The sequence below is a fragment of the Oryzias latipes genome, chromosome 9 (assembly GCF_053564925.1).
Source record: "Oryzias latipes strain Hd-rR chromosome 9, Olatipes_Hd-rR_3.1".
Lineage (NCBI taxonomy): Eukaryota > Metazoa > Chordata > Actinopteri > Beloniformes > Adrianichthyidae > Oryzias > Oryzias latipes.
In genome coordinates, this window is record NC_136245.1 from 4,111,409 (window position 1) to 4,135,849 (window position 24,441).

The window sequence follows — 24,441 nt, forward strand, 5'->3', positions numbered from 1 at the left end:
TAGTTTTTATCCAACTAAATGATTTTATTAATAAAAATAATATTTTAGAAAAATTTCAGTCTGGTTTTAGATCACATCACTCCACAGAGACGGCGCTGGTCAAGGTTATAAATGATCTCAGGTCCAATTTTGATGAAAAGAAAACATCTGTTTTAGTATTGCTGGACCTGAGTGCAGCCTTCGACACAGTTGACCACTCCATTCTTCTAAACAGACTGCATGACATGGTTGGGATCACTGGAACTGTGTACAGCTGGTTTGAGTCCTACCTCACAGGAAGAGATTTTATTGTCAGTGTAAATGATGCATCATCTTGGAGGCACGGACTGACATGTGGTGTGCCACAAGGTTCGGTCCTTGGCCCCACACTTTTTAACCTCTACATGCTACCGCTAGGTGATGTCATCAGGAGACATGGCATAAACTTTCATAGTTATGCTGATGACACCCAGTTATATGTGGCTGTGTCTCCTGATGACATGGGACCCATTGATGACCTTTTAAGTTGTGTTTTAGATATTGAAACATGGATGGGAGAGAACTTCTTAAAGCTCAATCAAGACAAAACTGACATTTTAATTGTTGGTCCTGAAGCTGAGAGAGAAAGGGTCCAATCCTATTTATCAACTTTTAATCTGAATGTGTGCAATAAAGTAAAAAACCTCGGTGTGATTTTAGATGCAGATCTTAACTTTGAAGCACACGCAAACCAAGTTACAAAGACTGCATTTTATCATCTTAGAAATATTGCCCGAGTGAGACCCTTTCTCTCACAAGCCAGTGCTGAAATATTAATCCATGCTTTTATAACATCTAGGATAGACTATTGTAATGCTCTTCTTTCTGGTGCTAAGAGAAATACTTTAAACCGGCTGCAGCTTGTTCAAAACTCAGCTGCACGCCTTTTAACCAGGACCAGAAAGAAGGAGCACATTACTCCAATTTTGAAGTCTTTGCACTGGCTCCCAGTCAGCTTTAGGATCGATTTTAAGGTTCTTTTATTAGTTTATAAAAGTTTACATGGAACTGGACCCTCATTTTTATCAGATTTACTTTTAGTCTATGACCCTCCCAGAGCCCTCAGGTCCACAGGTGCAGGTCTGCTAGTGGTCCCAAAGGTCAGAACTAAAACCCACGGCGAGGCCTCTTTTCAACACTGTGGACCTCGCCTGTGGAACAGCCTGCCTGAGGACGTGAGGGCTTCAGCCACTGTGGAGGTTTTTAAGAAAAAACTTAAGACACATCTTTTTAGTAAAGCTTTTACATAGTTTTTACTTGTCCACATGTTTTTATTTGATTTTATAAAATTTTAACAGCTAATTTTATTTGTTTTTATTTTAAAGGACGGATGTGTATGTGTTGGGTTTTTGTGTGTTTTTATTAATTCATTTATTTTATTATTATTTGCATTTATTTTTATTTTTATTATTATTACATTCTTTTTACTTTGTTTATTATTTTAACTAAAATATATATTTTTTTATCTTATTTGTTTTATATTTTATTTTATTTTTTTTTTTTTCCTTTGGTAAGCACTTTGAGATGCTATGAAGCATGAAAAGCGCTATATAAATAAAGTTGAATTTGAATTTGAATTTGAATATTCCACCTCTGTTCAACCCTTCAGGTCTGAGCGCACCTCAAAAGCGCATGTGAGAAATGGCAGCACTTCATCGTCCTTGAATATTAGTTGCAATGCCACATTAAACGGGTTCCAGTGCTGCATCAGTGCTAGCTGTAGCTGTGACCTCTGTTTGCAGAGGTCACACAACTCTTTCTCATGGAGCGCTGTGAGCTGCTTGACCTGGAGTTTGGATCTCCCACAGCCTCTTTCATCAGCTCATGTGTTGGTGGTGTGGACACAGCGAAGCCTTGGCAATGATGGTGTTGTTGTTACCAAATGTTGTGTTGAAAGGTGACACAGAGTTTATTGAAATATCTTCACAGACATGTAGAAAAAGATGGTTTTATAGATCTGACTGATTCACAGACAGTAGAAAAGCAAAGAGGCGAGTTTAAATAAACTTTAGGTTTTACTGTGGGACAAATGAAAAGGCCTCATTGGTGGTTTTGTTAGCTTTTTGACTCTGAACAAATGTGTGTGTTGTCAGCCGACTGCAACGGCGTCAGACTGAACGAAGATGTTAACAGGCAGCAGGAGCAGCTGTGCTTGAAGGTCAAGAGAACCCAGAAACAGTTTGTCGACTTCATGCTGACGTTAATTAGATGAACAAATCATGAGGAAAGATCCTTTTTTCTCTGTCAGCATTGAGGTTTAGGGGTTGTACAAGTGAGGAGTCCACTAAATCTTTAGTCTCATGCTCTCGGACCCTAACTCTACTCTCTACACATTAGTAAGGTGGGAGTACCAGCTTCTTCCTGAATGTTTGCAAACTCATGGGTTGTGCAGGTGATACATAAATGCCCGTAGGATCAAGTGGTCTATGACCTTAACATGTGGTACCTGTGTGCCCATTACAGGTTTGCCCATTTTTTGCCTGGAGACATCTCGTATCACCCGTAAGGGCAGTTGTATGGTGTAGGTGTATTCAGACTGGACACATTTGGTTTGCTTAGAGTTAACCAGAGTAGAGCTGTGACGGTGTGGGATCTTTGATCACCGCGGTGATGAACCAGCAGGGGACGCCGTGTTGAGGCTAACCGCAGCCCCCCCCCCCCCCGCAAATACAAAATCCCCCGGCGACCCTGTCGCAAATAAATACAAATACAATGCAGTAGTCTTTACTAACAAATAACAGTACAACTAACTACTACCTATCTAACTAATGAACTAACTATAGAGGTGTTGTAGAATGACTATGTGTGTGTGTGTGTCAGCGCGCTGCGTGTGTAGGACTAGGAGGAAGGAGCGCACACGTGTGTTGGGGGTGCGTGTTGATTCTTCTGCAGCGGACCGCTCTCTAGCTGCATGCGAGGCTTCACCTGTGCTCTCTGGTACAGACATCTTCTCAGAATATTATATTTTGCCCAGTAATAAACAGACAGCAGACACTTTGTCACCTTTCTGGTAGCCATGAAGCCTGACACCCATGAAGAACGCGGAGCAGGAGGCTCCGCCTTTATTTATACAGACACGAAACTTTGCGCTGCACAAAATAGTTCCCAAACAAAACATGTAGTGATATTCATCGAAATCTAACAGTGCGCGTTCGTGTTTGGTGTTCAAGACGGAAACTTCTGTTGTAGAATGACGATGTGTATGTGCTGCTGAAACGTGTGTGTGTGTGAGTAGAGGGAGTGAGAGGCGCGGCGCAGGGAGTGACAGAGAACAGTAATAAAAGGTTTCCCCCAGAAACCCTTGAAGTCAGAAAAAGTAAATTATCAGCAAAGATGAATGTGTTTAATGTGTTTATTGCAGTTCCAATCACGCACCATATGCTGAACTTTAAAAAAAAAAACACTTTAAAAAAAAAAGTGCTGTGATGAAGTGATGCGGATATCGTCACACCCCTAAACCAGAATTCTTTTCCACAATAATGCAGAACACATTTTTAGTCCGGGAAGAGGAAACTCTCTTGGACCCATCTTTGGAGGTGGTCTCGGTTTGTTTCCAATCGGACTTCACTTCGGTTCACTCTGAGTTTCCTTGGTCAGAATAGGCTCCGTGCTTGGAGTGGAACAACTGGACCAAAACGACCACAGTAGACGGTAAACAGAGAGCCGCGGACTAACGAGCAGCATTGATGAGACACAGACTCTCATTGAAATGTGATTGGATGAATGCAGACTCGTTAAAACAACTTTGAATGTGATACACATTGCTGCTCGCTGTTTTCCCGACAAATCATGTCGTAAACATTTAGCAGCGTACCTTCTTAGCTGTTGTCTCCTCAGTAACTGCCTTGCAGCATGCCAACCAAAAAGTGTTGGACCTGATGATGATACAGATATTCAAGCAAAATATAAACTTTGGCAAAGCACACGACTTCCATTATTTTTTCTGTAGTTGCTTTGACCCGCCCTTGTGATTCCTGGCCAGTAATTTAAGAGATCTTTAGTTAAATGTTTTTTTTAACAGGCTTTAGTTCGAAGCAGAATTCTCAGGTAGACACCAGTCTGAATACAGACCAAAAGCAAGGTTCAAGACTCGATCCGACCAACACACTTTTCCAGTCTGAATAGACCCTAAGGCTTGACCACAGTACCATCGCAACACAGTACACCCGATCCCAAAGGAGGTCTGGCCTGAAGAGATGGACCAGAGCACAGTGGCGTGGTGTGAAACGGCAAAACAATTGGTTTCGCTCGTTCAAACTACACACCCACATTTCATTCTTTAAAACACATGATGCAAAAGCCACACTGTGCTAAAAAAAAGGCAGACTGTAGTGGAACACCTAACGATCAATCGACTTTATCGATGAATTGATTTCTGTTCCTATGATCCAACCAGATCGACCTGCCTGAGGCAAGTTGCTAATCGAAACTACTTATGCCATTATAAAATCAGTTCAAAATGAAAAACATAGATTATGATCGATATTGCAAAATACCACTTAGATAGAGACAAAGTAGATTTATTTTACTTTAAGGTAAAAAGGGCCAAGTATCATCACAGCGGACAACAGATGTGTGCTAAAAGGTTCTAATCATGTTCCCTTTGGACATTTTGGATGTGAAAAAACAGCAGTGGGCTGAACTTTAGGAAACTAAAGTGTGAATGGATTTGACATTCATTCTTGTTTAGTTGTTTGTTTGGACACATATTTCATTTACACTGGATTGTCTTGAAGAAATCCAAGGAATGGGGAAAATTCCACCTGCACTCTTCAGTACCAGGTATTTCTGTCTGACTCACACTGCGTGATGTTCGGGCTAAAGATGTCCTGGGTCCAGTTTAGGTCAGTGAATCAGATCGTTCAGAATGAACCAAAATCAACTATAAGTCAACACAAATTATATGAATCTAATTTTTGTTTAAATTAATCATCACACAATCAATCCATTCTTCTTTTTAGTAATTGGAAGTTGACAAACCAATGAAATGATTGCATTCTGCCACCTACTACTTGAGGTTGAAACAATTGCACACAGAAAATATGCCACTGGTATTCAAACCATCAACCCTCAGCTTTCATATTTTTTAGTTCTCTAAGTTATAATAAAAGACTACTTAAGGCTACTTAATTTTGATCATAAAAGTGAAGGTGAGTGACTTTTAAAGCCCATTTTGAACATTTGTCCACAGGTCACACACTGCTCAGCCCAAGAGCAATTTTTGTTTATGAAGCAATTTTTGTACACGTTAAAATGTAGCTCAAAGTGCTTTACATCTTTATGTATATATGACAGAATGAAAACAACCCAAATCCCCACCCTTTTAACCACATCGTCCCGCCAAATTTCCAGAAAAATCCTGATTGCAGAACTTCAAAGGGCCTATGTCAGTGTTTAATAATGTTCATTTCTCACGAAAAACAACTCCAAAGCGATATTTGGAGCAGCAGCCCCTCCCGATCCACGAAAACATGTGAGTTCTAACTTTGTGACGTCACAAAGTGGGGAACAGCCCCTTCCAGGAAGAGTCTTTGTTGTCAGCCCCGCCCCCAGGATAACACACGCCCACTTTCTCCATGGAGCTATAGCGGCTGAACGCTTTCCTTTTACATGCAGAATATGTACATCCATCTTTGCAAAAGTTCAGATGTTGTTTTCTAGACACAGACACGCTGCCAAGGGCGGCTCTAGTTTGACATCATGAATTGGGCGGCACCCACTAGGAGCGAAAGTCGGAGCCTCAGAGATCGATTTGTCTTACCTCCAGGTAGAAAAATGAGCTGCAAAAATAACTTATATTTCATAAAAAAAATTTGTTTTGTGCCAAAGGTAATATGTTATCATATATGTGGATACTCTGAAAGGCTTAAGAATAGCATGATATAGACCCTTCAAGCAGCAGAACAAACAGATTGGCTTTAGCTCCTGTTGTGGCCATCCTGAAGAGTGAGTTTCACCTCTCACTGTGCAGGACGGTCCAGATCGAATCTGACTTTTTTCTCTTCTGTTTCATTTCATTGTCTTTTGTAAAAGTCAGCCTTTTCTGCATCACTTTCCGTTTTTTGTGACATTGAAGATAACTGCAGCCAGTTCTTTGTACTTGTTAATCAGAAGCTGTCTGGAAAACACAGAATTGTTTAGCTTTTTTATGATTTAAAAGCTTTTTCGGGTCTTTTTAAGCCTCATCTTTGAGTGTTTTCTGATTTGGAATTTCATGTCTTCTGAAATGTTTTCCTTTTGTTTTGTTGATTCTCTGGTTTAGTCTAAACTTTGTTTACCGTAACGGATTTGCAGAGTCAGACCAACCTCTTCTATATTTGCAATTCCATATTTACATACACTTGTGTGTGCAGATTGCACTTTGAATATGCACGTACAGGTGTGTGTGTGTGTCTGGGATGAAGGTGCTCATGCTTCTCCTCCTCCTCTTTCCACTGTAATAAACAATAACCGGGCATTAATCTCCCAGCCTGCTGCCTTAATAAATAATATCCACACATTCATCAACTTAAACTATTCACAATCAATGCAGCTCTTCATAGAAAACCCACCTAATAAATAGTGGTGCGGCCCGCTGAGGCGTGAACTTATAGACCGGCCGGCTGATAAATGAGGCGACCCCCACGGCGAGACGCCTTGTATGTGGAAAACTGCAAGTGAGAATTTTTCGATTTTATATTACACTATTTTACTCGTATTACTTCAGTGTGAGTGTGTGTGCGCTCTGCGTCCTCGGGGTGCTGTAGGAGTTTGTGATTTATTAGAGCTGTGAAGATGTTGGTCTATTTGTTTTATTCTACTTCTGCAATGTTTACCTATTTGTTGGGAAGGGAAGTGTGAGTTTTGTCTTATTGGTTTCAAATGGAAACGGCTTTATTTTCAAGCAGCACTTGTGAACTTTCACACATCAACACAGAGAAACACAAGAAGCTGTGATGAGCAGAGAAAAAGGAGAAGGTCTGCTCCAAAAGGAGAGCTATTGACGATTCCTAAGCATGAATGCACCATTATGGATTTTTGCCAACATCCAGTGTTAGATATATTTAAATACACCTTGGCTGAGATCAAATTATTAGTAGAGATAAACTGTGATTGTCTATACGTAGAGTTGGGGGGGGGGGGGGGTCCACACTGACCTGCTAGAGGTCAGAAAGGGGCTAAATCTGCTTCAGAGGTTCCTGATGTGCTGCTCCATCAGGTAAAGCCAAGATCTCTGGTCGGGCTCCACCAGCTGCTGCCGTTGAAACTAAACGGATGAAAGATGGTTTACTTCAGCAGCTGCTGGCTTCATGACACATCAGGAAAGGGTTTTCTACGTACATTCCATGCTGACTTTGTCCTGTGTGTGCACTCATGTACGTGCTTTTGGTGTTTTTAACATGTTCTTGTTGCATTTTTCTCATAATGATGGAGATATTTTAAGAAAATTAAGCTCAATATTGCATCGCTGAGTATTTCTTTATCCAAGTTGTTGTGAATCAGGAACAGATGAAACTTTTTTTTTTTAAACAATCGTATTGGTAACATAGCAAAGAGGCTAGGCAGGTGACATCCTCACCGCTCCGCTCCATTCTGATCATCCCCATCCAGACAAATAGATCCATGAACGTCTTTGTTTTCCTTTTCTGAGCTGGAATCTGGATCAGATAGCTGTGGGCTGGGGGTGTGAGTGGCTGGAAGCTAACGGCCAAACCAATGGCTGACAGGAAAGGGGCGGGCTTACTCCACGCCAACAGTCCCGCCCACAACTCAGAGGTGAATTTGTGATGAGCTCCTGTCGCTCTGCAGAAACTTTGTCCTAGAAAACGACACAGGCTTTTAGATTTTGGTTAAAATGGCGTAATCCTTATTAAAAGAGCACTGGGAACATTTTTTTTGAATAAATCAAAACGTGCTCAGAGTGTAACTTAGACTAATAATACAGATATTTATAAACGCGTGTTCACTCTGTTTCAAGCAAGACAGAAAAACAGACAACAAACTATTTCAAAACTGTGGACTAACGTATGTTAACCTATGTTTCACATTTCTGTTTAATGGCCACCCAGCAGCCACACAGAATAAAGTCTTTACCTGAACCATGGTACAGTATAATTACTCTTTTACTACGGATAAGTTCCTGGAAGGTTGAACCTCTAACCTCAGCTGTGGCAGCCTCCCACCTGACCATCAGGCTGGAATGTTGCAGAAAAGCCAACAGACTTCAAAACATTGTTCATGCAGTGACCTGCAGGCACCCCCCCCCCCCCCCCCTTGTTGTTACGCAAACAACTTAAGGGGAACTACCCAGCAGTTGTCTGAGAGGAAGCTTGAGGGTGGGGACATGTGAGGTAGTGGCAGATCTCATGGTGTGTTTTTGGGCCCAAGGGGGTTCGGACTAAAGCCATGTTTTGCCCTGGTTTACAGAAATTGGTCTCCACTTTGCATGCATGTCTTTAGGTGAGGGAGGAGCAACAGTTTACGTGGTGGTTGAGGCAGCAAAAGAAAAGGCTTTGAGTGACAGAGTGCAGCTGGTGGCACAGAAACCAGAGGAGCCTCTTCCTTTTTCTTGTTTTGAGCTGCAGAAATGTTCTCCTCTTACTATATATTGATCTGCAGTGGTAGCTTCACAAGAGGAGGAGACCAAAGTGTTAGCGAGAACGATGCAGCAGATCCTGACAGCAAAGCTCGGCGTGCACACAGACTCCTCGCAGTGGAGTTCCCGTTTAAAAGCAGCGTCAATGATGATGTCTCTGGTCTGTGAGTGCAGCCGCTGCAGACAGCTCTCCCCCTCAGCTGTCAGCGCTAACAGCCAGGTTAAGTAATTGGATCTGAGGCTCCTCGTCAGCTCCTTAATGTGATAAAGTGGAGCAGGATGGCAGCTGAACGTCTCAGAGAGCCGGGCGCTCAGCCGCTGGCCGCAGCGTCCGCCTCTGCTCTGCAGGAGCTCTCCGTGAGCCTCAGGTGCTGAACAGGCATGCATAAGAGTCCACACTTTTATCTAATGTTTATGCCAACGTGCTGCTGATACTGGGTTCTGCAGCACCTGCAATCTTCCCTGATCTGCTGGAGACTCTTTTTCTTCTGCAGCAGCATCGCGACTCAGTCAAACTTTCAGGATCCAAAATCACACTAGTGAAGAGGCGATCTCCCACTGAACCCAGCAGTCTGGAGGGAGGCGCTCCGGGCGGACACACAGCTGCTGTTGGGTTGTTTGTTTCAGTCTGCTTTGGTCCCACTGTGAACTATCGTCTGTGCACAACGCAAACACACAATCTCTTTAAAGCTATCACACACACATACACACACAGTGATAGATGGTCCAGTCACAATCGGGGCTTGCATTGTTGATGAGGGTCATGTTGCCATGGTTACGGGAGCAGAATCTGGACCCAATGCGCTTGTGTAGTTTATCTTAGTTTTCCAGACCTTTCTCTGTGGTTTCCTCCCATCATTGTTGTAATGCGATCAGGGTTGTGTTTTTGTGTCCAAACATCTCTGACGCATCCGCGGTGCGTTTTCAAACCTTGATTTTCTTCTCCATCCCATCAAAACATTCATTTGTGACTTGATGGCACCAAACTCTAGAAAGGTTTCTTCATCTTCATCAGATGTCTGTGATGATCTGATTGGTTTAAGACCTACTTTTTTTGTAGGTCCTTAACCTTCAACTCTTAGAAATGAGGTAATTAACTCTTTACGTGATTCAAGACAAATGCTGATTCATTTTTAATGAATGGAAAACAGCTTTAAAATAAACATAAAATTGGGTTACAGTGAACTGAAAAGCAGCAATCCTCTAAAGGAGCCACATGCTGTAAAGCCAAATAGGTAAAATATTTGAATGTTTGTTAATGTTTAATAGATTTTTAAAAAAAAAAATCTGCAATGCAAATGTCAATGTTCTAGTTCACCTGTTTCTCTACACAGAGGGCAAACACGTCAGGATGAGCTTTATTATTTGTTAAAATCCAGTGAATTACTGATCATTTTATTGCAAACGAGCCGAAATCACTGCAACAAGGCCAGATTATCTCAACTGTATATTAATGCCTTTATTGGTGACCAGCAAAGGGTGTCATCAAAGGTGTACGGTGGCCCTGAAGTGCAAACCACACCAGCAAAGCAACTCAAAAACACTTTAAAGATCACAGCAACAATTGAAAAAGCAAAACTAATAGTAACACAAAAATACTACATTTTAGCAATGAAAAGAAAATTCCAGAAACCAAAACGGTAAAAAATGAAATGAAAAAAAATGAAACACAATAAAAAAAAGACAAAAAAGAAAGGACATCAATGATGACGTTTGAGTTTTGAAGAAGAGGGAAGCAGAAGGATGTTTTGTCTAAACTGTGATAAAGAGTTGATTAATCAGTGACTGCTCAGAAGCTTAAAGGACCCATATCATGCAAATCAACTTTTTTAGCATTTAAGGTTTTTATCATGTTCATTCCTCACTATATACCACCCCAAAGCAGTATTTTAATCCACTAACGCATCTCTGAATATTCCTCTAAAAACCTGTGCTCTGAGCACCAGCCCCTCCCAATCCATGACGAGTGGGTTTTCACATTGTGATGTCACAAAGTGAGTAACACCCCCTTCCAGGACGAGTCTGAGCTGTCAGCACCGCCCCCAGGCTAAAAGACACTCCCACTTTCTCCATGAAGCTAGCAGTGATCGGCTGGACTCTTTCCCTTTATATGTACAATATGAACATCCGTCTTTGCAAAAGTTTGGATGTTGTTTGTTTTCGTGGGCGACACTCACATGGAGTGAAAGGCGGGGCCTCAGAGATCGAGTCGTCTTACTTCCGGTTTGGAAAATAACTCAGGAAAATAACTCATATTTCATACATAATTTGTTCTTTAGTGTGACAATGGTAATTAATATACTATGATTTATGAATATAGTTTACTCTGAAAGGCTTAAAGAAGCATGACAAAAACTCTTTCTGCCAGAGGACATCATCATAAAAAAACTTCCTGTGGAAAAGATATCATCATCCAATCAGTGACGTCCCATAGTTCCTGTTTTTTTCCAGTTTCTTATTTTATTTCATTTTTTTAAACATTTTATTCTTATTTCTGAAAAATGATTTTGCTTTTTCAAACATTTCCTTTTTTTATTTTTTTATTGTAATTGTGTTTTATTTTGAAATGACCATTTGTTTTCTAGAAATTTGCATTTATTTCTAAAAAAAAAAATTTTTTTATTTGCTTGGCTTTTTTATTTGGTGTTGTGATCTTTAATGTGTTTTTGCATTGAGAGATTTGTTGATGTATCTGCACTTCTACCATTAATGCGTAATCCCTAAACTGATCCAAAGGTAAAACTTAGATATAAAATAAAATAAAAAGACTGACATTTTACATTGGAGTAAGTAGGAACACGTTGGTCCTGGTTCTGACCCAGTCCCTCTCTCTCCATCAGGCCCTACCAGTGTGGCCATTGCTCCCAGTCCTTCTCACAGCCGTCGGAGCTGAGGAACCATGTGGTGACACACTCCAGTGATCGGCCCTTCAAGTGTGGATACTGCGGGCGGGCCTTCGCCGGCGCCACTACCCTCAACAACCACATCCGCACGCACACCGGAGAGAAGCCGTTCAAGTAAGTAACAGTGAGTACTCCCCCTCAAAGAGCCTGCACCTTCCCACAATGCTTTAGTCACATTAGCAGTGAGTTCTTTCCGTTTTGTGTGGGTGTTGTGTTCGTTTGCACTCAGCAGCAACACTGCAGAAATACATTTGCAAAACTCTTAAAAGGAATTTTGTTTGCATCCAATTTTTGGTGAAAACGTTTGTCATCAACAAATCATTAAAAGCCTCTTCAGCTTAAAGGGTCAAATAAAGACATGAATTGTTGGCAAGAACAGACTTTTCTGGAAAGTTGTAAGGTTTAGATCAGGTCAGATTTTGTCAAATGCCTCCATTAGAGTTGTACGACATTTGATATCTGCAGATAGTTTCAACTGAATGATGTCAGCGTTTCAATTTTTCTTTTCCTTTGAAAATACATCACACGTCTCCCCTTTTCTTCTGCTAATAATGAATATGCATTATGTTATTGCCACAGCCCTCCTCCCACTTCTGCCTGACATGAAGGGTTGTTGGAGACAGTGGAATTGGAAACACAAATCGGCGTCATGGTGGCCTGACAGTCAGAATAGAACCACAACAGAGATATTCAGTGATGTTCACATCGGTCTCTGCCATCCATTTTTGGTGAACTTACTTGTGGATGTTATTATCGTTCATTCCCCGCTTCCATCGTTGTTGGATCAGACTGAATGCAGACTCTGAACAGCAGCAGTTATGCTTCATAAAAAACAAACATCGCTGTTTGGTTTCTGCTCCCGTCTGGACTCCAACTTTTTCATCGTTCCCCAATCTTTTGTTCTGTCTTGTCGTTGAGGCTAATCTGACCCCTTTGGCCCGCCTCTGATGAAGACTGTGAGGAAGATCTCTGTGAATCATACGGCGTCAGCAGACTGCAGCGGCTCAATCGCAGTGATAATGAATGTCTTCACGCAGGGACCTCTCAGGTCTGCACCCCCCCCCCGTGAAGGGCCTGATATAATTAGAGGGCAGACCGCTCTGCTCAACCAATCCCAGGAAGGAGTCTCCAAACGGACAGAGAGGTCAGGGCTCAGAGAGCGGACAGGAGAAAGGCTGAAGGAGTGAAAGGGAGAAAGCGAAAGGACAAATTGAGTTGTAGATGTGAGGGTTTGTACCCAGGGAGCTCTGCAGGAAACAAATTAACGCTCCTAATCAGCAATCAGAGGAATCACAGCTTGTCATTGACGTTTGCTGCGTAAGGGTGAAGGAGTGGAGAGAAACAAGAGATCATGAAGTACAAAGTGAAAGCAGAGGAGAGAACTTGCTTAAAGCAAATCAGCCCTCTTAATGAGCAATTGAAGGAGACCCTGGACCTTTTCATCAGCACTTCAGGGTCTCTGTGGAGGCAGAGCGGGACAAAGACAATCACAGACGAGCGTCTGAAATCTTTAGCAGATCGATGGCCTCGGGGAGTTATCTCTTTTCGGACGGTTCAGCGGATAGATTAAAGCTGCCACTGTCACTTTGTCAGGAGGGAAAGGCTCAACTTTATTGTCCCGCTCCAGAGACGATCCCTGGGTTCTTGGCAGCTTTTATCACTGCTGCTGTTTAGTTCTGACATCACCAACGGAGACGGCCACAGCGCTCTGTTACACTTGTTCCCCATGAAATGCTCATATTTGCCGGCTCTTTAAAAAAGAGCCCAAATCAGATTTGTTACTAGCAATTGTGGCACTGAAAATCTCTGGGTGAAAACCAGAAAACTGTGATTCCTTTGAGCTGCAGCTTTGTGCTGGAAAAACACGAGGACAGTGAGATGGAACAAATGCTTTGACCAGTTCGGTTCCAACTTTTGCAGAATTGTAATGATGAAAAAGCACAAGTGGTAGAAAGGGAAAGCAAAACAAATGACACAGAATTAATAGAAAACCCTGAAGAACTTGAACATATGTGGGTAAAACGCCAACAACAGTAAGAAATGAAAACTTTTTTATGAACTTTGATCTCAAACATTTCTTTATTTTGTGTAAAAGTACCGGTAGTTTTGTCATCAGTGTTGTCAAAAATGGAAAACTAAAACTAGACTTTTTATATAAAGAATCAGTCAAATAGGCTAATCTCAAGAGGAGAACACAAAGAAAGACAGTGAAGAAAGTGAGTCTTTGTTGAGTTTCTTCTCTTTAAATGAACGTTCACTGTTGTTTTTTCCATTTTAAACTGAAGGGTCGGCAGTTTTTCTAGTTCCTGATCAAATCATTAATATGAAATCAATTCATGAGGAGGATAGTGTGCTGAGTTCGAGTGTTTTTGACTCTGGATGAAGCTGTTCAACTTTAAAAATCCTTATTTCCCTTTAATTACAAACAGGGATCCAGGTCTGAATGAATGGATTCTAGTTTGTGTTAAGACGATTGTTGATTACATGGTTTTCTCACTGTTTTTACAGTTTGTAACTGTTACTAAAGTGATCTTACAATTAAAACTGTTCTATAAACGTCATCAGCTGTTATCAGTGACCTACTAACTTAAAAAAAAATAGCAACCGATCTGCTTTTATTTTGAAAATAACAAAATAAAGAAGAGTTTATTTTTTGAAACCAGTACATTCTTATGGAGTTTTATCCAAACATCAATAAATGATGACAGATTATTGTTTTTAAATGGATTTAAAGAAATGTTAAAACAGTTTTAAACATTTTAACTTCATGTAAAAAATATATAGTTTTATACAATGAAAGGAGTCATTTTGCCCAAGTCACGTCTTATAAGACATAACATCTTTAACATTATTTAATATGAAAGTTAGCAAACGGAAAGTGGTCAGAAAGAAAAACAAAAACAAGAAAGGCGAGGCCAGAAAAGCACAAAAATATCAAATAAAGAGATTTTAGAGAGTAAAGCGGTTCTGTCTGTGAGTTTGATGTCAAAAAAAGAGAAATAAAACTGAGAAATCAAAGGAAGATGTTGTCAAGTTAAAAACATAGAATAAATATGCACATTTGTTTTTTTCCTTGAGTCTCATGTTGCTACGATGATCATTTATTTCAAACACAACTTGAAGTGACTTAAAGTGTCATGAAGTTAAACCTGAGACGTGAGCAGTGACTGCGTCAGAGAACTGGGCCGAGTGAGAGTGACGTCACCCGTGGTAAAGGATTCACTTCTGGCAACCAAACAAAGTCCATTCAGTCGCCATTTTTTCATGATACTGACGCCGCCATGCTGGAGTCACCAGGTCGGTCTAAGGCAACGTTTCTATGGCAACTATTCTCACCAATTAGGAGTGAGCTTGTTGGGAGGCCACACCCCCAACACTCGTGGGCTAAGAAGAATCGCACATTTATTGAGACGTCTGATTGTCGGTTTATAACTTAAATAACTTGCGCTAAATGCTGTTTATTTCTCTATAGAAGTCTATGCGGTTTTAGCAGGTACTTCCTGTTTGGAATGCGAGGGGGGAGGGGTCACTCGGCCCAGTTCTGGTATACAGTCAGTGGGTGTGACTTTTCATACCTACGTACCTCTGTGCTCCCAGCAGGCCTTCAGTCTCCATCAGTCTGAGTTCGAAACCAGTCTTCACGTGTTAGTCTCCCGTTCTTTCATGCTGTACAGAGCAGATTAAGATAAGAGGGGAGCTTAAACTTCACTGATCCTTGAGGGAAACTGATTAAAGCTCCTCCGTCGTCTTGTCAGGACAAGCTGCTCAACATGATTTTTCCCCTGCTGAGAGGAGGGGGAGACGGCTGCTGGTCGATGCTCCACTCCGGCTCTTTGTTGTGCAGGAGGACCTTCCTTCTTGTTGTGCGTCCTGCTGGATAAGTTGTTGTGACAGAGAGGCTTCAGAGGAGCTTTGATGTCTGCAGATCTGCTGTTTTTCCATGTTCACCTACCAAAAAACAACAGCAGGAATGTTCACCTGAGGCAAGGATTCGGTTTCTGTCTCTTAACTTAGGAACATTTACAGAAAAATCCAGCTTCAGACACAAAGTTTAAACCAACAAACGCTTAAGGTTCCACTTCAATCATCTTTTGTAAAAGGGATCCGAGTGGCCTTTTAATTAGGACTAGAAGAAGCTGCATTTCCAGAAGAAAATGCCGAGTTGAATGCTGTATTGCTAAATGAAAGCTGAATTTGCTGAAGAAATGGAGGAAATGGATGAAAAATGGCTGCCAAACCGTCGCCATCCCATAATAATTTCAAAACGTATTTCCAAATAATAGTCCAAAGCTTTGTACACATTTTCACGTTTGAATGGTGTCTCTAGCTGAAAGTCTGTTGAAGTTATAATGGTTGAAAGAAACAAAGGTTTTCAAAGATTCCCCATGTATTTAATGGAGCAAAAAGTCCGGGAGTATCTTAAAAGGTTCAAAGATTTGAAGGACCAAAAGTCATAGCTGAAAGGAATAAGCTGAAAGAGCTGAACTGTTTAATAGTAGAATGGTTTAAATAGGGGAAAAATTGAAGGAGTTAAAAATCGCCTCACATTTTGGCACAAAATGGCTGCCAAACTGTAGGTGGTGTTGCCATCCCATAATAATTTCACAGTTTATGTTAAAGTCCAAAGCCTTGTGAGTATTTCAATGTTTGAACGGTGTCTCTAGCTAAAAGTATGTTGAAACTGTAATGGTTGAAAGAAACAAAGATTTTCAAGGATTTTCCATGTATTTCAATGGAGCAAAAATCTTGGAAAATCCTGGAATATCTTAAGAAAGTCAAGGGATTTGAAAAACCAAAAATCATAGCAGGAATAAACTGAAAGAGCTGAACATTTTAATAGTTGAATGGTTAAAATAGGTGAAAAATTGTAGAAGGACTTAAGTGCCGAAAGCGGAAGATGAGCGTAATAAATAAAGAGAAACAACATCATTGGTTGAATGCTGTAAAGCATTCAACCAATTAGATTTTTAGCCAAAATCCAAAATCCTGTGTCGTTTTTGAGGGCAAAGTTTCTGCAGAGCGGCAGGAGCCCATTCAAAATTCACCTCAAAGCTGTGGGCGGGACCGTTGGTGCCGAGCGACCCCGCTCCCCCCTTCCCGTCACCCATAGCCAAGAGCTCTTTGCTTACATGCTCTCCCTCTAGCTTACAGCCCCTCACATCCCCAGTGTAACTAAAAAGGAAAACAAAGAGGTACATTGAAGCAGGAAGCTGTGTCTACGACACAGAAGCCATTTTTTTCCAGCTGCATTTTCATCTGCTCCTGATTTACAAACGTTTGAAAAAAGAAATACTCAAAGATGTCTTCCATCATCAGAAAAAAGTCACAAGAACACGTTAAAAACACCAAAAACATCTTTCTGTTTCTGGAAAATTCCTTCACTACTAGATAGTTAATTCACAATTTGTCTGTAATGCGAGGAAAAACAAAATGACAAAACTTTGAAGAAGTCTCACCTTTGTCTTTAAAAAATAATTATTGATTTAATTAATTGGTTTATTTCAGGAATTAATTTTTTTTTTTAAAGCCGCAGGAAAGTTTCTCTGCGATCAATTCAAAGACCACTTTTGCTACGTTTTTCACTTTTATGTTTACTTCTTTAGCAGTTTGATTCTGAGCTCATGTAATTTAGACTGATTATGTTTTTTCTTTTTTTAAATGTTCAGACTTTTCTTTTTGCTTTCCCCTTCAGAAACCAAAAGCAGTCACGCTTTCTGGCGTCTTGGATTATGTTGCTTTAAATGTCACAGTTTTGTAGTATTTTGGACAAATTCTAAAAATCCGCATCAAAGTTTCCTTCTGGGTTGAGCTGATGGTCTGTGGACCCGAGAGGCTCCAGGAGGCTCTGAGCTGCAGCAGAAACACTTCTCACTCTGAGTTTCATTCCACCGTTTGGACTGAGCCAACCCTGCTGCTTCACTCCCCAGTGCCCCCCCCGTTTTGTTGGTTCTGTTTCTGGGCTGTTGGGTCCACCCCCCCCCCCCCCCCGCCGCCCCTCTCCCCCACCTGCAGCTCACACTAAAAGCTCTGTCTCGTCGGTGCTGCTATTGAAAGTGACAGAGACGGTGCCTTATCAGGCCTGGACATACGTGTGTGTCAGTGTGTGTTAACGTGTGTGTCAGTGTGTGTTAATGTGTGTGTCAATGTGTGTTAATGTGCTTGGGATGGGATGGCCCTGCCCGGCCCCCTGATAGATTATTGACAGGTGGAGTCTGGGTGTAATTTATTGGTCAGGTTGTGAAGATCAGGGCAACAATTACAGTTGCTGCTCCGCTGGAGCTCACACACACTTTGTTCTGTCACTGGACATTATAGTTAACGAATAGGTGTGTGTGTGTGTGTGTTCGTCTTTGTTTGAGTGTGTGGGTTTTGTCTGTGTGTGTACTTTTTCCTCAGCAGAAATGTTTTTCTGACTTTTGAGCCAGTTTTCTGTCTGATCTGTTCCTTGTGTTTTCCTCTGTGTGTGTTTGTGTGTTAGGTGCGAGCGTTGCGACCGCAGCTTCACACAGGCCACTCAGCTCAGCCGCCATCAGCGACTTCCCAACGAGTGCAAACCAATGAACGAGAGCAGCGAGTCCATCGAGGTGGATTAACTCCAGATTACCCCACCACCACCACCACCACCAGCGTCAGCTCCATCTGAAAATATCTAGAAACTCTTTGTGAGTCCACAAACACGCCGCTGTCTCCACCGGCTTCTGTAAAAACACAGGAGAACGCCGTGGCGCCGCCTGGTTGTAAAGAAGCCGCTTCGGTTTAGATGATCCTCCACAAACTGTGAAAGTCCATTACTATTTTACCCCCCACCCCGGCCTCCCACTGTAAGCTCTGATTGTTTATTGTAGGGGTCTGGGACCTTCAACACCAACAGATCCATTTGGGTCGGTCTCTTACTGACCAGAACCCAATGAGGGCCGCAAAGTAGAAAAAAACACCTTATTTATGTTTTTGAATCCATTTAGCAGTTCATTTATAAAATGTAATTTATAAAATGTAGCTAGTTTAATTGAAATAGGGTTTAATTTTTTTGCAAATAACTTCAATAATTTTTCTTTTGCCAGCAACAAAACCAAGCCCCTTTCAAAATAAAAGCCATCCTGTCTCAAATTAGATCCTCCTGCTCGATGGATGGATGGATGGATGGATGAATCGATGGATGGATGGATGGATGAATGGATAATGGATGAATGAATCAATTAATGGAGGGATGGATGGATGGATGGATGGATGGATGGATGGATGGATGGATGGATGGATGGATGGATAATGGATGAATGAATCAATGGATGGAGGGATGGATGAATGGATAAATCAATGGATGAATCAATGAATGGATGGAGGGATGGATGGATCCTGGATGGAGGGATGGATGGATGGATGGGTGGGTGGATGAATGGACGGACAGCACATTAAACCTTTTATCATCATTTTCCTCATTAATCAGACATTTAAAAATTTAAATGTAAATGCCAAAATCAACTTAAAGAAAGTAACCAAAACCTCAAATTGATTATTTACCCTATATTGTTTGACCTTTTTTAAGCCAAAGAATCCCAATGGAGGGATGAAAGAGGCTCCAGAGCCCCCAGTTCAATAGTAATGTTGAGCTTCATAGTTTGACAGGAATGCTTTCATCTTCTCAGCATCAGATTAACAATCAGGAAGCGTTTGTTTTTTTATCCAACCACATGACTGTTTCCTAAGTTTCAGTTTAATGCTGATAAATAGTGACTTAGCAGGTAATTTTATTCTTTCAAAACTTCTGAAAAGATGTGCTTTATGGAAAAAGTTCACATCCTGGCCAATCTTCACAACCCCTTCCATGTCGATGTCTTTGTGCTTTTCTATAATTCTGAGGATTCGCTGACAAATCAGTTCTGATCCTTAATTAAATCTTTTCCTTCCCCTTTTTTAGAGTTATGCGTCGCACAGGTCTCTAGCATGAACCCGCACCCTCCTACTAAGCTAACCGAAGCTCTGTAGGAGCAGCGTCCATCTCTGAAAACTCTCAGTCTCTGATTAAAGCTTGACATAAGGTGCTGCTGCTGGCTGATCCTGATTCCAGCGGGTCTTTGTAATGTAAAGGATGCAGAGTTTTATGGAAAGACACCTAACAAGTATACAACTAATGCAGATCAAAAACCTGCTGGTAAATGGTGGATCTCTGTGGGGTAAGAACCATCAAAAAGAAACATATACATCAACACAAAGTTGTGCATAAATTAATACTTTTTTCACAACTTAAAATAAAAAACAAGAATACAACATTTAGTTTTATGTTTGACATGTCGGTTTTAAATACGACTCTTGCTGGTCTTGAATAAGAAATTTCCCCCGTTAACAAACTGTCAAAAATATGTCAAAGGGTCCCGAAACATCGATTCAACATGCGTTCTGAGCCTCATTTATTGAACTAAAACAGAATGAAACTTTTTAGAATAGTATTGATTCCCTGGAAGGGATAAACTCTGTTAAAAAAAAAAACAAGAAGATTATAACAACGATGTCCTGCCGCATTTTTTGTTTCCGGGTGAAAAAAGCTGACTGAATAAACAACCTGGAAGTGGTGGGAAGAAAGAGCAGCCAACATCCCTAATATAAGGTGTAAAAAAGTTTATGTTCAACATAAAAAGATATGATAATTTAACCCTTGTGCTATCTTAGATGACCCCCCCCTTCCATTGAAGTGTTCTCCCTACCATGATAAAGGTGGATAAAGGTGGAAAGATTTCATGTAATCCATGGACACCAGTGAAGATCACAAATCACTGAAGAAAAAAGGTTCAGAGCACTGTCTAGTGGGTCTAAATGACCCAACTCCCAATGTTAAAGTGCCTAGGATAGCACAAGGGATAATAGAATCTGCCATCTGGCGGCCAGCTAACAGCGGGAGGTGGCGCTGGCGGTGAAGCAGGGCGGGGGATCCCCGCTCCGCCAGCCATTTTATTCCCGGTATGGCGGGCTCGCTCCAGCCCCCGGACCTGTCCAGGTGGACCCTGCTTTTGCACATCTGGCAGAACCCCAAAGGGAGATAGTGGGTTAATAAAATGGATGGAAAATAAAATCTAGAAAGCTAAATCTGAGCTAAAGTAGACTAACTGGTGGTCGACCGTAGCGATATTAAAAAAAAAAAGGAAGAAAAAAAAGAAAAGCTGGGTATTCTAATCCTACTGACATTTATTTATTGATGTATTTATTTGATCTTTTTTTTTACTGCAGAAGCGGTCGGATGCCAGTTATTAGCATTTTTTAGCTCTGAGTTAACTTAGCTGTTTTCATTTAGTTTTCCTCTGAATGTCAACCAATTTTGACAGACATGCACCTTTTTTTCAGTCTAATGAGTAGAGTGGCATGTCTGCTACCTCTTTCTGGTCCTTTTCCCACCACTTCTAGGTCTGAAACTGTTAGCAGGTGCAATGTTTACACGACAAAATGCGGCCGGAGATCGCTGTATTACTTTTGTTTTATTCCATTTTCAACAGACCTATTGTAACAAAATTATTTTCCTTTTTTTTGGAAACAATTGCATTCTAAAAAGTTCTATTTTATTTTAGTTTAATAAATAAACTTAATTGAAAACATTATATGTTTCGGCATTCGATGTTTATGCCTGTGACCCCGTGACCTATTTTTGACAGTGAATTAACAGAAAATTTTCTATTCAACTCAAAGAAAAGTCATTTTCAAAACAGACATGTTAAACGTAAAACTAACTGCTATATTTATATTTTTTATGCAAAGTTGTGCAAAAAGTATTCATTTGTGCTCAACTTTGTCTTTATGAATATGTTTCTTTTTGACAGATTCCTTACCCCATCGATCTCTCTGGTTTTTAGAAGTCCAACCATTACCAACCAACAAATCCATAACAAGCTACATGACTAAAGAAACGTTTTTTTGTAGTTCTAAAATCATTTTGAAAGTATTGTAGCTTTTTATTTATCTCCAGTTTTTCAGTCTTACAGGATTCATTAAAGTTAAAAGCACTTTATTTTGAAAGTATTCATAAAAAAGACAGCACTTTAAAAATGTTTTGATGTGAAATGTAATATTTTTTTGTGTGTGTGCTGTTTTTTCGCGTCAAACGAAAGAAAATCAGAAAAACTTGTATCAACAGAGGACAAAATGCAAAACTTGATGTTTATAAAAACTCAATCCAGAATAATAAACCAAACCGTTAAACAAGCAAACACTAAACTAAAACAGGATTGGCTGGTGACCGGCTGCCATGTTTTGATTTGGTCAATTTTTATTAAACCTTTTATCTAACTGTTAGGCATATCTTAATTCTTCATATGAATTCATAAAAGAAACATTACAGCATATGTTATTTATAGAACAGCTCCTCCATCCAATAAAGCCCCATTATGGCTGCAGAATCTGTTAAAGGCGGCCTCGCTCTGATGGAACGCCAGATCACCAACAGGAGCTCCTGTTGACCTCATATTTGACCTCACACAGTCCTTCGTGGATTGTGGTTATGATAAGAAAATGCTTCCTGAATGAAAATCTGATTCATTCTTCTTTTTTCCTCCGTTCTGTGACCTTTATTACCTGGTACAGAGAGCGGGGTTGGAGTTTAGAGAGGGCGTCATCTGTGTCCGTGTGGACTGATAGGCAGGAAAACCACCTGAACGGGATATTTTCAGATGGAGCTGACAAATGGAACCCCGACTGACCGAATCAGAGAGACGTCACCTGGACTTCTTCCTTCCTGCTGAGGAGAACCCTCGTTGAACCAAACCAAAGATCCTTCTCCCTGCAGAGAAGCTGAACCTCCAGGTGGAGCAGTAGGAGGGACTCTGACTGTCTCAATTTGTTTCCTTCCAAAGAAAACTTTGCTCTAATTTTGACAAAACTATGGATATACCAAAAAAAAAAAGTCAGAATGTAGCTTTACTGTGCAGTTTTATTCATTCTCTTTGCAACTTTGAAGCCAAAGGAGACAAAACCAAAGCAGACTAAGAGCTCATCACATGAAGGGGACATAGACTTTAAATAAATTAAGGAGTATGTGTTGGAAAAAAAAAAAATCAAAATGAAAAAAAAAAGACAAAAATTCTATTTATCTTGTTGGCCATGTCGTGCTGCAAGCACTTTTGTTCTGAAATGTTCATGAGGTCATCTTTGCAGCTCCGGTGTTGACAGACATGAGAAGAGCCTGTGATTTCTTATAGAAACAATTCACCGTGTTGAACATGACGCTGACTCAGCATGTGGTTAAATGTCCTCTTTCTCTACTCATGTTTTTATCTTTCATACATGCTGGTTGATGCTCAGCTCTTTGAAAGGGCAGAGCTTTGTCCAGCACTCCTCTTCCTCCTCCTCCTCCTCGTGATGAAGACGGTTCATGTGCCACTCGGCCCGCTTTGAGTCCTCACACGTGTAAATACTTCTGAGTTCAGAAGAATGAGGGTTAAAAACTCAGTTATTCCACCGACGCCTGATCAAGTTTGTGCCTGAGAATTAAAAAGCTTTAAGAAGAATGATCCTGTTGAACCAATGAAAGCTTTAACTGCTCGACCCAAAGACCGGCAGAGTGATGGAAGTCCAGACCTGCATCTGTGTCCTTAAAGTCCAGCTGGAGCGTCGCCGCGGCCCAAAAGCAGCTCAGTGACAAACTGGGAGTTTCTGGACTTCTTGGAGCTTGACTGGACCTGGAAACGGAACGTTTCTGACTTTCAGCTGAGCTACACTGCTGGACCTTTCTGGATCAGCAGAGGAGAACCACACGGGCTGAAGAAGTCAGCAGCTGGTTTGGACTCGTCCTTGTTTGCATGATTTCCTGACTCCCTCTTTTGTAATGAATGTACAGAATGAAACCTGAAACCAAAAAGACATCATTCCTCTGGAAATAAAGCTGAAATAAGTTTTTAATCTTATCAGAAACAATCTGTGCTTTTTTTCCTTCTCAGCTTTTGTTCACTTTATCATATTTACAAGCATCATAAAGGCACATGAATGTTTAAAATAAGCGCCGTTAAGTTCCACTCCAGTCATCTTTTGATCCATATTCAAAGCGCTTCCAGTGGTCTTTTAATTACGACTATGCTATTTTTAGCTCCTAAGAAATGACATACTTTTCAGCTCTGAGTTGTGGGCGGAACTGTTGGAGCAGGGTGAGCCCACCCCCACTTCCGTCATCCCATCTGTTTACATTCTCTTCCTTTGCTGAGAGCCCCTCATAACCCCAGTGCAACAGAAATGGCGAGCAATATTGGAGCTAGTTCTGATCTAGATTTGAGCTCAGATGAGGAAAACAAAGACGCACATGAATCTGTTTGTCTGCAAGTATGGATCAGAATGGGACCTTGCGGCTTGCCGTAGTAGCTTCTACATCTACAAGTCTTCAAATTGAATTTTTCCCTGCTCCTGATTCACAACACTCAGAGTAAAGAAATATTTAGAAATGCAATTTTAAGCTTAATTTTCTTTATATTTTCTTCCATCATGACAAATACCTTAAAAACACCAAAACACAATTTTTTATCAAAGAGAAATGTTTTTTTTAAGTTTCTTTGCATATTTGTAATAATTAACATTTTGCTGTGGTTTTCTTATTTGTGGAAAAGTTTAAGTAAAGCTTTCAAGAGCAAACAATCTGTGCCTGAAAAGACTTTTGGTGCATTTTTTGAGATGAATTGAACTGCTGTCACCGTTAAATTTTGAGCTGCAGAGCAAAGACATGAAGATCCCTCCCTGGCAGAACAGTATTCCCATGCGATGTTGCAGATTTCCTTTTTCAATCTCTCTGTTTTTACAGATTTTTTACACACAAATTTGCATGCATATTTCTTCATTTTTACACAGCAAACTGTGTTCTGCGTCCTCCTGATTGGCTGTTGATCATGTCAGTCAATCTCCTCTGTGCCGTGTCTTCTGTACAGGATGCACTCAGCTTGCCAAAGTTAATCAATGGAGAACGTGATTATTGCGCTGTTGTGC

At 40.8% G+C, this 24,441-nt stretch overlaps 1 protein-coding gene across 3 annotated transcripts in view; it reads left to right on the forward strand.

The window, feature by feature from the left end:
- Window positions 1–22,194, forward strand: part of prdm6 (PR domain containing 6) — a 102,530-nt gene extending 80,336 nt beyond the window's left edge. The window contains exons 8-10 of one of the 3 annotated variants that reach the window (XR_013657912.1): window positions 11,434–11,610; window positions 17,975–18,158; window positions 22,060–22,194. Coding sequence is in view for 2 of the 3 variants with exons in the window: in XM_023958809.2 (XP_023814577.1) it covers window positions 11,434–11,610; window positions 17,975–18,089 (292 nt within the window). In the remaining variant the exon portion in view is untranslated. Of the gene's footprint in view, window positions 1–11,433; window positions 11,621–17,974; window positions 18,604–22,059 lie in introns of those variants that run through there. The other 2 variants (XM_023958809.2, XM_078952148.1) reach the window with 2 other exon arrangements.
- The last annotated feature ends 2,247 nt before the right edge of the window (window positions 22,195–24,441 follow it).